The following is a 17,272-nucleotide window of genomic DNA, read 5'->3' on the forward strand; positions in this document are numbered from 1 at the left end:
TTTTTAAAAAAAGTAATGCAAATTAATTTTCTGTTAAATTAATTTGATTTAAAAATAAAATAATCTACTGAATTAAACTGAACATATTAACGTCAGCCTGAGCGGGAACAGTTTGAGATGGCAGGCCAGAGCTTGACATTTTTGCGATCATAAAAACACCTGCAAGGCCTGAAAGAGATCAAGCCTCAGCCAAGTAAGAAAAAGTAATGAAAAAGTAACTTAAAAGTAACGTAAGCATTACTTGCTATGAAAAGTAACTATGTAACGCAATTAGTTACTTTTTAAGGGAGTAACTTAATATTGTAAATAGGGGTGCACCGAAATTTCGGTCGCCAAAAATTTCGGTCGAAAATGGCATTATCGGTTTCGGACTGAAATAAAAATCCAGCAGAAAATGTCAACCGAAAATGAATGTCAACCGGGCCCCTCCCATCTGTGCGCTAGCGCTTGGGTTTCACTCCTGGTGATCAGTCGTCACACACCCCTCCCCTTCGTGCTCAAGCAGGTTTCACTCACGGTCGAGCTATTTGCACGCGTCTGCAAAGATTAAGCATGTCTTGATGTGTAAACTTTAGAGAGAGTCGCACTAATTAAGCAACGAAACACAACGTAAAGTTTTATGTGGAGCGACTGTTGCGCTGTTTGGGATTCACCCTCTGTCTCTGTGTGTGCGCGCGTTTAAGTGCCCTTAATAGTGCACATACGAGAGAAACGCGTTTACAAGCAAACATAAAATCTCTCTGTTATTGACAAGGCACATATAAAAAAATTATCTCCACAGTATTCTTTTTCCAATAAAAACATTTGTTAATGTCTTAAGTGTATGTATAGATTACAGTCAGATTAACCTACTTAAGTCTGTGTCATTAATGTTAATCAAACAACCCATGACAAAGAGAGAAATATCTCTAAAAATAATAATATATTTATTTTATTGTGTTATGATTCATTTAATTTGATTTCTGTACCTAATGCTAATTTCAGACCTTATTAATGTACAACTTTGTTCTTTTTTATAAATGTTTGCAATTTCTTTATTGTTTATTAGATTTTTCCCACCTGCTTTTTGCTGATCTGAAAAAGAATCTGCTCTGTGCCTCAAAAGCTGTAATGTGATCCGAACTGTGAGTTTTTATCCGTCAGACACCCCTAGTAAAGTTAGTACACAGTGATAGCCATGAATGCAATTGTACTAATAATTGGCATAATAATTTCTTTCGGTGTCTCGTTTTCGGTTTTTCGGCCTTGGTTTTCTTCTTTTTCGGTTTTCGGTTTCGGCCAAGAATTTTCATTTCGGTGCATCCCTAATTGTAATGCATTACTTTTAGAAGTAACTTTCCCCAACACTGGTGAGACGTAGTTTGCAGACCAGGACAAAGTTGTCGGCGATTCTTCCTATGGTAAAGTCATGCGGTGTAAAACCCCCTGTCGCCAATCCATCATGCAGTCTGAATACAGCCGCAACTGAATGCTACCCCAAATAGTCACGCAGTGTGAAAAGATCTGTGACCCGACTACTTTGAAAATCATGCAGTCTGAAGTCGGCATTAGTCGTTTTGGACAAAAGCATTTACCAAATGCATAAATGTAAATTATAATGTTTTAGAGAAATTAAATTAGATAACATTAATAATAAAATAATTATTTAAATATAATTCACACTATCAGCAAAAGAAACTATGCCCTGCTTTTTAACAAGGCCCAGGAAAATTAAAGCATTAACTTGAAGCAGCAAGAGGTTAATGTTTTACCTGCCCTGCTGCTCCAGGCACTATTGAAAAAACACACAGCTCAGGTTGACGATCTACCATTGAGTGATTGAAAAGGGGAGGCAAAATACGGCCATCACAATGTAAAAATTACAATGGTAATTATGTGAAATATTCTGATTTAATGAAGATTTCTTAGGTGATAAAAAATAAGCCACAGTCAGAACCACTGGTATTTGTGAGATGGTGGAATATTTTATCTTAGGCAAATAGAGTTGATTTCCCTTTAAACTTGCTTCATGAGGGATCATGATGCATAAATGGAGCTGTCTGAACCGCATTGCTTTGTAAACTGTGTGTATGCTGTGCGTACTAGGCTATAAACTGCCTGGGGCTTTAGAGTCTCTTCGTCCATCCAGGCTGTCCAGGCAAAAGCAGCGTGAAAAAAAGCAGTGTAAAAAGCTGTTCTACAGCTTACTTTCCATTTCCCCTTCTCTTTCTTTCTTTCTTTCTTTCTTTCTTTCTTTCTTTCTTTCTTTCTTTCTTTCTTTCTTTCTTTCTTTCTTTCTTTCTTTCTTTCTTTCTTTCTTTCTTTCTTTCTTTCTTTCTTTCTTTCTCTGTCCACCACAGGACTGTGCAACAATGCAATTCTGTGCACATAAACTGGATAAGAAAGACTTCTTTGGCCGCTCTGATCCGTTCATGGTTTTCTACAGAAGTAATGAAGATGGAACGTGAGTTACCTGTCGCTCTCACCAGTATGCAGAACTTTTTGAACAGAAAAGCATTATAATATGCAAACTTTTTCATTTAGAAGCAATGGTACGATGTGTGATTAAGCAAAACAGAATGATGTAATTTGCAATTCTTTCTTTGACTTTCACATATTTGTGTTGTGCTAAGGTTTACTATCTGCCATAAAACAGAGGTAGTAAAAAATACGCTGAACCCTGTGTGGCAACCAATCACCATTCCTGTCAGAGCACTCTGCAATGGAGACTATGAAAGGTACACGCACATATAAAGTACATTTCATACAGTAGCATACATTTGCATGCAAATGCATCACAAGCATTACAAACACACTGTGAATTGAGTATTTCTGATGATAACACACAGTGGTGAGGTGTTAGTGTATGTGTGTAGAGATGCATCATGTTTTAGTACTCTTTCATTCTGTCACACATTGAGATCAGCCTGCTGATATTTACTGCATCAGCAGTATTTGATCACTGACAGCCCTGAACTACACCGCTTAGCGCTGCTCTGAAGTAGACATTACTTTCGTTCTGCAGATATACACTCTAAAAACAAACGGTGCTATATAGCACCAAAAGTGGTTCTTTGCTCGTAATCATAGAAGAACCGTTTTTAGTGCCATATAGCACCGGTGAAGCACCTGTGTAGAACCATATAGTGCTATGTAGAACCAAATGTGGTGCTATAGTGGTGCTATATGGCCCCTATATGGTTCTACACAGGTGCTTCACCGGTGCTTCACTGGTGCTATATGGCACTAAAAACGGTTCTTCTATGGTTACGATTCAAATCAACAGTTTTGGTGCTATATAGCACCGTTTGTTTTTTTAGAGTGTACACTGTGCAAACGTTTTAGTGCACGACCTGCTTTATTGTTTCAAAATGAGTTTAATGATAATCCATGTATATTTTCCAGGTCTCATTATTGACATACAAACAGAAAATGTGTATGCAAAATTGAATAAAGGGCACTAAGCACATCTTGAACTCTTTTGAGGAGACTGAAAAGTCATTAGATTAGAAATTGGGTTTCATTTAGGTTTAAAAGAGAGTACAGGTTCCTGCTGTTGCTCAATTTAAAGGGGAGGTCACAATAAAAAATAAAACATAAAAAGCTGATTTGATCTGTTTTTGCATACACATTTCCTGTATTTTCTGGTTGTATTCTAATAAAGAGACAGAGAAATAATTAGACCTTGATCATTGTCCATTGCAAATGTAACAAATTTAATTGTGGCAAGTTGGCCTAAGACTTCTACACATTAAAGGGACACTCCAGTTTTTTTGAAAATATACTTATTTTCCAGCTCCCGTAGATTTGACATTTGATTCTTACCGTTTTGAAATCCATTCAGCTGATCTCCGGGTCTGGCGCTAACACTTTTAGCATAGCTTAGCACAATCCATTGAATCTGATTAGACCATTAGCATCGCACTAAAAAATAACCAAAGTGTTTCGTTATTTTTCCTATTTAAAACTTGACTCTTCTGTAGTTACATCGTGTACAAAAACAGACGGAAATTAAAAGTTGCAATATTCTAGGCAGATATGGTTAGGTCTATACTTTCATTTTGGCGTAATAATCAAGGACTTTTGATGTAACATGGCTGCAGGAGGCGTAGTGATATTACGCACTGCCCGCAAATAGTCCCCAGCCATTGAAAGTAACTTTTAAATTTTCTGTTGGTCTTAGTACACAATATAATTACAGTAGAGTCAAGTTTTAAATAGGAAAAATATTGAAACTCTTTGTTTTTTTTAGCCCAATGCTAATGGTCTAATCAGATTAAATGGATTATGCTTAACTATGCTAAACGTAGTAGCGCCAGACCCAGAGATCAGCTGAATGGATATCAAAATGGTAAAAATCAAATATTTAACTCTAGGGGAGCTGGAAAATGAGCATATTTTCAAAAAAAGTGGAGTGTCCCTTTAATGGGATGTTAGTTTAGTAATCCCTCAGACTGATTCGGACAGAATTCAGACAGAATGATGCGTTACACTTTTTCTTTATTGTCCTCCATAGGCAAAAACGTTTTCCAGTTTGTAAGTCAGTGGTAATGTTAAATTTGGTGTATGTGCGAGCATCTATATAGTTTTCATGACCCAGGTAAAGCAGTGGCAGCCGTGTGTTGTCTCAGAGCTGTCACAGCAAATCAGAACACACAAAACAGAACCTCCTGTCATTCAGGGCCCATCTGGACTCTGATCCTGTGTGTGTTTGTGTATTTGTGAGAGAAAGCAAAAGTGATATAAAAAATAAGAAAGATAAACTCCAGCTGTTCTGGTGCTCTGATAATTATTTCCAGCTACAGATGCCAGTGGATAGGGACATTTATATTCCAGTCGGATTTTTTTTTTAAAGATTCATGTCCGTAATAACAGATTCAGATGCAAATCATATTACTTAAGGTCCAAGTCAGCATCACATATAATGGTTTAAATTGTAATAATTTAATATAATTTCAGTTGTTTTTCTGCTTCATTTGTTGTGATTGATCTCATGGCTGTGTGTCCTGTTGTTTTGGCATCTGTTATGTGGGCGGAGCTCCTCGAGGGATCTCAAACAAATGAGAGCAAATTTGGTTTGACTGATGTGTAGGGAAGCCATTCTTTGCTTGTAGTGTCAAAACTGATCTTTGTCTTTCTGTGATTTTGGGAAGAGACAGACATGACGCTTAACGCTGCCAATCATCCAAACTCCTGAGGTAAACAGCTCAGAGTTTACAAGGGTAAATACTTACAGGTTTTCTGATGTTTCCCTGAGAGGTTGGTTGAAAGTTTTGAGGTTGTTTACAGGGTAGAATGTTCCACGGAGGAGATATGTTTAGCATTGAAACAGAGACTTGTTAATAAATGTATGGATTTTGCTGGAGGGGTTGCATGACCCGTCTACGGGGAATCTAAGAATTGATAGTCAAGATTTAGGAAGAAGGTTCACGTTCAACATATTCTTGGATTTGGGCCATGTGAACCTTGGTGCATCTGCTACATCTGCTGTCTTGCACCATTCTGCTTTGCTTCTGCTGAAGGCGACAGATGGAGGGCTTCTCAATCTTCTCTATGGAGTTTCTTAATGGAGGCTCAGTGTTCTGAGTTTTGCATCTCATCAAGTCATAAGATGTTTTTATGCCTTTAGCATTTGATTAATGCCTTTGAGAGTAAAAAAATCCTTTATGTACTCCAAAATGTCTTATAAGGGATGTTTCACAGCGCACACATAAGCATAGACAGATTCAGAGCATATATTAAAGGGTAACAGTATTATTGCTGCCTGTATGCACAGTAGAATTTTAGGGATGAGATTTTTCTGGAAGTTGTACGCTGCACTCAGCAGGAAAATTAGAAGAGGATGCACTATAAACACATTTATCAGCACATTCTTTTTTTATGAAGCAACATAAAATAATGTAGCAAACCCATGCTTGACAAAGAAACATCTATTGTGCTTGATAAGCGAACAGCATTTTATATTTGGTACTGTATGTCTGAATGAATCTAAATAGTTTACATGTTTTTCCACAAATTGGGTATTTGGGTTTGGTACAGATAGATAAAGATGTAAATGTGGTCCCTTACCTTTAATATAATTTTTTGTAAAAAAAATTTTGTACGTTTGTAAAATTTCTTCGATATTGATAGTTTGGTACCTTGTATACTTAAAAAAAAAATATGATACTTAATTTATTGACCTAAAGATAACTTATTTTTGAGCTGCAGTTTTTTATGCTACAGAAAGGCAGTGTCAGTATAAAATTCAATTTAGATTTACATGTACATTTATGCATTTGGCAGATGCTTTTATCCAAGGGATACATTTTTGCAGTATTTGTGTCCCCTATAGCATCAGATTTCTGTGGTGCTTTTTACAATATTCATTGTTGCAAATCAGCTTCACTGAATACTTGTACATGTAAGCACAAAACAGAGATGGGAAGAAATAAGTACAAATCATACACAAATAGTAAAATGATACAATGATAATATACATAAGGCAAGCAAATAATTGTGATTGATCGAATACAAAATAAAAGTGAGTGTTTTCATAATATATGTGTGTTTACTGTATGTGTTTTTATTATGTATATATAATACATACACAAATGTATGCATTTAAGAAACATTTACATGTATATGAAGAGTTTGGTTGCAAAACGCAATAAATCCATTTTTGACAAATTTCGGTAAAAACATGTTTTCTTTACCAAGAAAGTGACAAGATGAAACCACTATTTTCTGTTACAAACTTTCACACAGCATCTTTAGGTTATAAAAACATAAAAAAATTCAAATCCATAACTGTCATTGCTGCGGTTATACTTGACGTCGTCGCTTAACATTTTTCACAGCGATCAGCTGTAAAATGTTTTGGTCCTGCTCGATTTTCGTTGACTTTGAGTAAAATTATGGAAAGTTTTTCATAAGATCCCCTGGGGTCAATGTGTTAGCATGACAGAGCTTGATGCTGCCGGGAGAACAAGCACCCGTCTCCCGAGTGCCTCTCGCGTAAATTATTAGATGTTGATGACTTACATTTCTTTCCCGTTACAGAAAACCATCACAGGTTTATCAATGCCATTAAAGTATTATTTTGTTTTTGTTTGTTTGTTGATCACGAAGTAGAAAGTAGATGAGGAAAACTAAGATTCTGTGTACTCAACGCGCCGCCATTGTTTGTTTACATTGCGTGGAATGGTGCGCTGTAATTTGTGGAGCGGATTTATTGCATTCTGTAGAAAGGAGGAGTGCCGTTTATCGCGTTTTGGGAAAAAGGGAGAAAAGATGACAGAATAACACAGCGGATATTGGATTTTGCGTAAAATTAAGAATTTACTTTTAAATACTGACCTGATATAATATTGATTCTGGCAGAAAATATTTTTTTTTTCAAAAATGGCATTTATTGCGTTTTGGAACCAAATTCTTCATATATTTATTTATATATATATATATATATATATATATATATATATATATATATATATATATATATGTTTTTTATTCTTAAATGTATACACGTATATGTGTACTTAATTATACATAATAATTACACAAAATATATTATGCACTTTTTGTTTATGATTAATTGTTTACCCACTACTTACAAAATATAACACAATAAAGGTCCATTGGTAATAAATGCCATACTGAAATTTACACTGTTGCTTCTGTGCTGCTCGTGAATGCGATGTAAACCCGACTTGACTGATTTACAAAGCACAAACGCACCTTTGGTTAGCACGTAACTGTGTTCAAAAAGCAATCCTTGACTAGACTCTCTGTAATCTTTACAGATATCTGTTTTTCAATAAAGTACAGCGTTAAATGCATAACACATCCATAGTTTTTGTAATTGCAAGTGTGTTGGACTGTTTGGCGCCTTACAGCGTTTAAAGCTATTACCCTCAAAAGCCATTTTTTATTTACAAGGCTACAAATCTCACCTGACTCTGTGTAATTGATCGCATTAAATTGATTTGAACAAAATGAGTTTCCAATTATTTAAAACTTCAGATGTAATTAATGTTAAAATTAAACTCGCCTGTATCGCGTCAGGTGAAGTGACGCTTCACGGCTCAGCCAAAGACTACAATCCCTGCCGACCGCTGTTTCATTTTGAGCGCACTGTCTGGATAATGGCCCCTAATTGCTTGGTTTTAGCATGGAGATGAAAAGCACAGTGAGGGAGTCTTTTCAACCTGTTTTTAATCAAAACGCTTTCAACAATTCAGATGCTGCTTTTCTAATTTAGCCTGTCTTTATAATGGTGCACGGAGAAGTACATACTGTACTTGTATACATAAATTATGGCATGCATGCACAACTTATACCACACTGTGATTCGAAATGCTTTGTTGTGAATTTTTCAGGTCGATTAAAGTCGAGGTATATGACTGGGACAGAGATGGCAGGTAGAGAAATGCACACACACATGTACACATGCACAGATCTTTCTTATAAAAACTAAATTTTAGTGAAGACTTCTTATAGTATTATCATATTTTTATGAATGAATATTGTTCTGTCACCTAACCCTACACACAAGACCACATAATTAGTCAATTTTTGACACACAGTCAGTCTGTTTTTATTAACATTGGGAGTTTCTTCTGAAGATCTACTGTGCATCTGAATATGTGCACTAAACAATATGCAAAAATCAGTATGTCAAATAATACAGTACGCAAACAATAGCTAGATGAGACTCTCTGCTGAGAATATGATGTGTGCCTCAACTGGATCACAATAAAACCACAGGAGCTGAAAAGTCTTCAGATTCGGTTGGAAGAAAGATTGCTCTTTGCAGAGGCTGTTTACACCTGGCATTAAGATGCATTTTGCTCGATTGGACGAGTGGACGATGCTAAATACAGGTGTAAATGTGGTGTACTTTTTTTTAGCTTGTCCACTTTACGGACAAAACGTATAAAACGTATTCGATTGGATTGCTTTTGTGGTGCGGATGCACATGTGGCCGAAAGCCACAAAACGCCTACTCTCCGTCTATTGATCTAATGTAATGTACTGAGCACAATGTTTTTCTATTGGACATGACTTCCAGGGCACACCCACGGTGTTCAGCGCAATATTTAGGCTTTCATTGATAAAACTGAAGTGGCTGCTCTCCACCACTTTTATTTGTTAGTTTTTGTAAATGTGTTACTTTTTTCATCAATTGCTTGAAATATCAGAGAAAGCTCTTACATATAGTGGAGAGTGGGGCACAACCTAACTTTTTTTGGTTTTGGCTCAATCATTCAAAAAATATTTGAGTTTGATTAATTATATTTTTACCCAAGCAACACACACATCTCTGCTACAAATGAACATTTGAAGTTTGTTTGTAGTACTTACCATTCTTGGACATTTACATCAAATTTGACAGAAGTGCAATAGGTGGGGTTAATTGTAACAGGCAGGGGGGTTAGTTGTAACACTTGCTAAAAATTAAGTTTGCGGGCAAATATTTCAATACTATTTTGTCCTTATACTTGAAGTGGATATTGTTTACAGTATATATCTGCCTATAATAGACAGGTATCCACACTGTATTCATTCATCCTAACAATAGTTCAATTATAAATGGATACAAATGACTGAATATGTGAGAAAAAGCAGCACAATTATGACAAAACTTTTTTTTATATGTGACCCAGTCTGTAATAACCATACTACAGTTTCAAAATCAAATTCTGAGATAATGAGCATCAACGTGAATTATCAATCAATATTAAAGATATGAACAAAAATAAATGTGACACATGATTTTTGATAAGACAGGCACATTTGTTTTGTTGGCAGCCAGCAATCATTAGTGTGTAGCCTATTTAAAACAACGGCAAGAATTACGCTAACGTTAGCGGTTTTCATATCGTACTGAGGGGTTAGTTGTAACACAGCGTTACAATTAACCCCGCTGGGTCAAAATATTTTCAAGCCCACCAAAAAAGTTGCTAAGCGCTGCAGACATATTTCAAAACAATGCTAGCATTGGATTTGGTATCTTACACACCCAACTTAGAAACCAAAAAAAACATATGATGAAAAAATTTACTTGCATGCCACCAAAACACTCGTTCATCAATAACTCTTTGGAAAAACATTATACATTTCCAATAATTTGCGGGAGATCGTCTTCCGGCAGCGTGAAAAAATACTGTAAAAACAAAACACTCTTCCTTGTGCAACAATGTAAACAGTCCGTGTTACAACTAACCCCGCGTTAATTTTTGCCCCGCAAACCCCTACATGTGAAAAATGCAATGGACTCTGACCTAATATAAGTGTGTGTCCATTTAAACCCATCATTTCTCCCGCTCGCGTTTAAACAAAAGCAGAGGGACAGACCCCTCAGAAAATCAGGACAGAAGTGTACTAAAGAGACGGATTTAGGCATAAACGTGAATGTGTCTCTCTCGATTACTTGTGATCCGGTCGACCAAAGTGCATCTTAATACCAGGTGTAAACAGCCTCAAAAAGTGCTATAGTTACAGGGAAAGATTTTCCCTTTTGTGAAATGTGACCCTGTCTGTGATATCCAGGATAAAGATCTCAATTTAATTATGAGATTAGGAGCATCAAAGTTTAATTTCTATCATTAACTTCACATTGATTTTTAAACTCTGGTCTTACTCAGTCAATATTAAAGGTATCAAGATTAAATTGTGACAGAATGATCTTTACATCATATAGGATGATATGTAGATATCTGTTTTGTGATACTGGGTCACAAATCTGCAGGTAGACTGTTGCTTTAATCTGTAATAAACATTGATCATTCCTGGTGGTAATCGTGTCTCTTTGTGTTTCAGTCATGATTTCATTGGCGAGTTCACTACCAGCTACAGAGAGCTTTCACGCGGTCAGAGTCAGTTCAATGTATATGAGGTGAGTTCAGATACTTATCAGTTTATATCAAAATAAATGATTCATTTATGAATATTTCAACCATTTCTAATAGTAAAAATCATTGTAGTCATTAAATATTTGCATAGGCATCTCTGAAGCTACACAACATTGTGGTGCTTTGGAATCTGAAATAAAAGCAGCTGGTATGGGAAATATCTTTAAAAGTTTGGTAAACTTGGGTTGTGGACACCATCAGCCAGTGTTTTAATATTTGAAGAGTTTCGTTGCAAAACGAGATAACTCAGTTTTTAACATTTTTGTCAAAACATGTTTATTATTATGTTATCATGTTATTATTTTTTATGGTGCTAGCTGTATTTTTTAAGTTATGAAGGTTTAAATCAAAACAAACCAACTGCAGTTGAATTGATAGTAATTGGAATGACCAACTCGTTTTGCAATGAAACTCTTCATCTGTAAGGGTAAGCAGTGTGTGAGTGTGAAAGTGTGTGTGTTTCACCTTAGCTTTACCCCAGTGGGGAGTTAGGGGCGTGGTGAGATGTCTTAAAGGAGTGTGACAGTCAGCAGTTGGCTGAAAGGATCTGGGGTCTCTCAGGGTTTGGTTTTTGCAAACAACACGAGACGCTACAGAACCGGGTCAGCCAAACCTCAATCCATACAAATCACTTCAGCAGTGTCCTGGTTTTTAAACTGTTAGCCGTGGTTGTGTGTCTAACCGACCTGAATTGGATTTCTCAAAAGCATTTAGATCAGTTATGTTAGTGGAATGATAATAAATGCAAGCTGGGATGTTAACTCACAAACAATTCTTTCAAATTCTCCCTCCTACAGAAGTAACAGATCTGGGGCCCTATCTTGCACCCAGCGCAATTGACTTTGTCAGTGACGCATGTATCATTCGTATTTTGCACCGGCGCACAGCGGGTTTTTCCCTCCACAAACGCACGTTGGCAAACTAGGGAATGAACTTGAGCTCCCTGGGCGGTTCAGCGCAAAAAAAGAGGCGTGTTCCGGCGCAAACCATCCCTGATGCTATTTTGCAGTTTCAAAAAACAATTGCGCCACTGACCAGAAAAAAAAGTTTAAAGTCAGTGGTGCGTTGCGCGTGGTTCATTATGCTATTTTAAGGGCGCATGCTTGACCATAATGTATAGCGTGCACAACGCGCATACACTTTGCATCTAATCTACACAGATGCAAAAGTTATTTTTCCAAATCATAAATTGTTACACTAAAAAATATTAATACACGAGATAAGGGGAATCATAGTGGTGAGCATTGTGGTGAAAGTTTTTATTTATTGTGTGGCTGCGTTAAAAAATTCTCATGCAAATAACGATTAAAATATTTTAAGTTAATAATAATAAGTTTGTTGTGTGGCTGTATTACGTTTATTTTATGTAAATAATAATTTAAATGTTTTCACAAGAAACCTTAATGTATGTGAACTTGATTTGTAAGAGTACTTTGGGGTTGGACCTTGCTTGCGTTTCTTGGGTCCGATTTCAAAGCCCCCAAACCCTTTCAGCGGTGAGGGTGGACGCAGCGATGTCCTCTGCTGGCGTCAGGTCCTGAGGCAGATCCACCTCCCGTTACACGGCGTGCCCGATTTATGCTGGCAAGCTTGGGATTCCCCGGTCTCCTGACATCATTGTAGCGCTTGGCACAACGATATGCCAGCTGATGAGACTGTGGCTATTTCCTCTCACGCCTGTTTAACCTGCGCTGATTTGGGCGGGTTTCTCCTATCCCCATACAAAATAACTTCTCTGTCTTTGACTGCTCTTTCAAGAATGTCGGTCTCCTCGGCTGTGAACCGCTCCTGGCGTACACCTGGTTAATCCGTCATAATAATAGCAATCCGCCATGGAACTTGCGCCCTTGCGTTTAAAGGGAATGTTGGATAGCGTTCTGATTGGTTTATTTGACGTTACGCCCAAACCACACATATGAATAATGAACCTACTTCAGACAACCCCTTATTGATTTGCGCCCGGCGCAAGAGTTATTTCTTACGCCGGGAAAATAGCAACAGCGCCCAAGATCCGCCCACAAACTCACTTGCGCGTTGCGCTTCGCACTTGCGTTTCAGATCGTTAGAATAGGGCCCCTGATCTCAGAGAACCATGCTTTTTCTTTATTGCTCACACACGCACTCTTTTTTTAACTCTTTCCATGCCATTGACGAGTTATATCTTCAATTAAGAGAAAACATTTGCATGAAAAAACGTGTTCCTGATGAGTTTTTATGGTCATCTGTATTACTGCCATTATCCACTAGATGGCACTTACCCAATAAAAAAACTGAAGCAAAAAATAATTTATTAATTTTATATTCCCTGTATGTTTTGATAATCGTTCTGAATCTGATCTCTAACAAATTCCTTCACCAAAAATGCAATCATTTCAGATTTTTGCAAAAAAAATATTTTTGAAGATAAACATATTTAAGATTTATAAGCAGAGAAAAAAATATAGGATGAAACGTTTTTCCTGTTTTGTTTGTTTGTTTGTTTTATTGCTTGTTTGAAAGCAGAGTGTCTGTTCTTTCATTTGATATATTTGCATGTCTATATATTTTTTAAAGATTTTGCTATTTCAGGTGGTGAACTCCAAAAAGAAACTAAAAAAGAGGAGATACATCAACTCGGGGACTGTGAGTAGTCAACATACTGTTTAAATATATACATATAGTATATTGTTTAAAGAACAGAGGTTTTACTGATGTTAAAGTACTTTGGTAAAATGTCAGATTGGGCCCTATCTTGCAGCCAGCGCAATTGACTTTGTCAGTGACGCATGTATCATTCGTATTTTGCACCGGCGCACAGCGGGTTTTTCCCTTCACAGATGCACGTCGGCAAACTAGGGAATGAACTTGCGCTCCCTGGGCGGTTCAGCGCAAAAAAGGAGGCGTGTTCCGGGGCAAACCATCCCTGGTGCTATTTTGCAGTTTCAAAAAACAATTGCGCCACTGACCAGAAAAAAAAAGTTTAAAGTCAGTGGCGCGTTGCGCGTGGTTCATTATGCTATTTTAAGGGCGCATGCTTGACCATAATGTATAGCGTGCACAACGCGCATACACTTTGCTTATCTAATCTACACAGATGCAACAGTTATTTTTGCAAATCATAAATTGTTACACTAAAAAATATTAATACACGAGATAAGGGGAATCATAGTGGTGAGCATTGTGGTGATAGTTTTTATTTATTGTGTGGCTGCGTTAAAAAATTCTCATGCAAAATTAAAATATTTTCATAAGTTTGTTGTGTGGCTGTATTACGTTTATTTTATGTAAATAATAATTAAAATGTTTTCATAAGAAACCTTAATGTATATGAACTTGATTTGTAAGAGTACTTTGGGGTTGGACCTTGGTTGCGTTTCTTGGGTCCGATTTCAAAGCAGCCAAACCCTTTCAGCAGTGAGGGTGGACGCAGCGATGTCCTCTGCTGGCGTCAGGTCATGTGTAGGCAGATCCACCTCCCGTTACACGGCGTGCCCGATTTATGCTGGCAAGCTTGGAATTTACAAGAACGTCGGTCTCCTCGGCTGTGAACCGCTCCTGGCGTGCGCCTGGTAAATCCGTCATAATAATAGTAACCCGCCATGGAACTTGCACCCTTGCGTTTAAAGGGAATGTTGGATAGCATTCTGATTGGTTTATTTGACGTTACGCCCAAACCACACCTATGAATAATGAACCTACTTCAGACCAACCCCTTATTGATTTGCGCCCGGCGCAAGAGTTATTTCTCACGCCGGGAAAATAGCAACAGCGCCCAAGATCCGCCCACAAACTCACTTGCGCGTTGCGCTTCGCACTTGCGTTTCAGATCGTTAAAATAGGGCCCATTGTGTTAAATACTCCCTTATTTGTACTGTATGATGTTTTGTATAAAATTGTTAGTAATAAATGTAAAGGTAATGCACAAGAAAACCTCATCGCTTCAAACCAAAATCCTGTTTGGCCTTACTAAACATTCAGTACAAGATGATTTTATATATATTCAAAATACATTGTTAACCCACTGGCCTTATTTGCAACATAAGGCATTTAATATAAAATCATTTGTTTGTTTTCATCTAAAAAGGAAGCTATATACTGTACATCTTGTATGATATGAATTTTCATATTTTGGTGAACTCTTCCTTTAAAAATATCCCAATATATAATTGTGAATTTACTGGACAGCTACATTCAATAAGGACTCAGAACATCTGGATTTCAGTCACATACATTACCTACCATTGAAACTAGTCCTTTGCAGCATCAGGCATTGATAAGGAGAGCAATGAGGACATTACAGTGATTGATGATCCAGAAAGGCTTGAATTGGTTTCAGAGATGGTAATCAACACTGAAATGAATAGTATATCACCTGTTTTTCTCTCAACACAGAAATATCCTGGTCATTTAATGCCGACACAGATAGAAAAGTGCACGTGTGACTGATGACTGAGAGTGTGTTTGAATAATATACTGACAGATTGTGACTGATGCAGTGTGTGCGCTTACGCTGTTCAGCATGTGTAAATGGTCTGTTTCTTTGTTACTCAATTCCCCAGGTGACATTGCTTTCGTTCAGTGTGGAGGCTGAACACACATTCCTGGACTACATTAAAGCAGGGTATGGACAAAAATACACACAAGTGTTTGCATGTGTACACCTAAGCACAGATATGCACACATAAATAAGAACGTGCATCTCTAATAATTGTGAGGCATTGAGATTTTTCTTAAATTATGGTTGACATTTCATGCATTTCCACATGTTTTTTTTTTGTAGAGAACTGGATTGATATAGAGGTCAGCATTTTTGCAAAGCTATCAGAATGTTATCACAGTAATGGCATCAGACAGCTTTGAAAACGGCTCCGGTAAACAAGACCCAAAAGACCCTTTAAATGCTAAACTAGCACAACAAACACGGCTATTTTAGTAGTTATAGTAATCATCAGTCTGGGGTTGCCAGGTTTACTTTGATGAAAGGCTTATTTTTCTATGAGGAAGCGAGGATGGTGGAAAACATTTTTTAACCATCAAAATGTTCAAAAAGTATAACTTTCCTTTGTTGTTATGAAAATGTACAAATATGTGACCCTGTCTGTGAAATCCAGGCTAAAGTCTAATTTGACCTCACTCAGTCAATATTAAATCAATAATTAACAATTAATCACAAAAAATGTCTGTAGCTGGATTTTCACAGGCAGGGTCACATATTAAGGTACAAAGTGGTACAGTAGACGAGCAATAGGGGACATTCAGGTTCAATATCTGTATAACATCCTAACATGATAATCTGATGTAAAAATATATATATTATCAATAGTTTCTCATGACATTCCCACATACTGTACTGCAGTGGCGGCTCATGACTGCTTTTCTGAGGGGCGCAAATTCAAAATATGTGTTTGTTGCATCATGTGAACCATGTGCATCACGTGTTTTGTCAAAATAAGTGCCTGCTACACACGCGTCAAAACCGTTTATGATAAAAGAGACGCTCACGTTCACAAAATACACGCAAGACACTCCCTTAACAGTAAACTCTGATTACGAAGGAGATTATGCGAGTATCTGGAAAACGCAATCATCTCTTTTATTATAAATCCTGCAACAGGCACTTATTTTGACCTGACACGTGATATAGGTTCACTCGACATGCAGAACCATATTTTGAAATGACGAACCACACACATGACGGGCTACATACGTGTTGTGACGAACTTTGCATCGAGTGCCCTCGAAAAAAGAATTCACCGGCCGCCACTGCTGTACTGTATGTTTGGTTTGGTTGGGTGGTTGAAAGAATTGGCATCCAATTTATTGGTTTTGTTAAGAATTAAGCATTGTGGTTAATTGGTTGGTTATGTCAATATACTTTTTAATTAAAAACGTCACCACAGCAGTAGGTAATGAATGTGATGAATGAATAAATTTAACAGCACTTAGGGTCTTAAATGTGCGGCTGTCTCTGCCCTATAGTGATATTGATCAGCATCTGTTCTGGTTCCAGTCCCATTCCCAGAGATACTAAACTGTTCCCATTTTACTGGTGAATATCGTGCAGTATATCTTACTGTGATGGTCTGGCAATCCTGTTTAAGAGAGCGAGACAGGCAGAGAGGCTTTTCAAAGACTTTCTCAGCAGTGATCTGACTTTGGTGATATGCTCTGTGTGGCTTGTACTTTATTAGAGTTGTGTAATCCTCTAGCACTTCTTATGCACTTTTTTCTTTTATTTTTTCGTGTCTAATATGTACACTTTCTTGATTTTTTATATTTGATAAGAAATAGGTGGAAATTCACAAATAGATTTTTTTGAGAAACGCTATAAAATTCAGATTCATGAATTGCAAATTGAAGTGGCTCATTGACAAAGAATTCCACAGAAACATTTTCTGATGTAAATGCTTTCCTTATTA

The 17,272-nt window shown here is 37.1% G+C and overlaps 1 protein-coding gene across 3 annotated transcripts in view; it reads left to right on the forward strand.

Moving 5' to 3' along the window:
• cpne5a (copine Va) overlaps nt 1-17,272 on the forward strand; it is an 84,754-nt gene that overhangs the window by 50,136 nt on the left and 17,346 nt on the right. For 2 of the 3 annotated variants that reach the window (XM_065246991.2, XM_065246992.2), the window contains 6 exons: nt 2,340-2,443; nt 2,613-2,717; nt 8,340-8,381; nt 10,783-10,858; nt 13,443-13,496; nt 15,413-15,474. In XM_065246991.2, coding sequence (XP_065103063.1) covers nt 2,340-2,443; nt 2,613-2,717; nt 8,340-8,381; nt 10,783-10,858; nt 13,443-13,496; nt 15,413-15,474 — 443 coding nt within the window. Of the gene's footprint in view, nt 1-2,339; nt 2,444-2,612; nt 2,718-8,339; nt 8,382-10,782; nt 10,859-13,442; nt 13,497-15,412; nt 15,475-17,272 lie in introns of those variants that run through there. The other variant, XM_065246993.2, reaches the window with a different exon arrangement.

Source organism: Paramisgurnus dabryanus, chromosome 11 (genome assembly GCF_030506205.2).
Source record: "Paramisgurnus dabryanus chromosome 11, PD_genome_1.1, whole genome shotgun sequence".
Classification (NCBI taxonomy): domain Eukaryota; kingdom Metazoa; phylum Chordata; class Actinopteri; order Cypriniformes; family Cobitidae; genus Paramisgurnus; species Paramisgurnus dabryanus.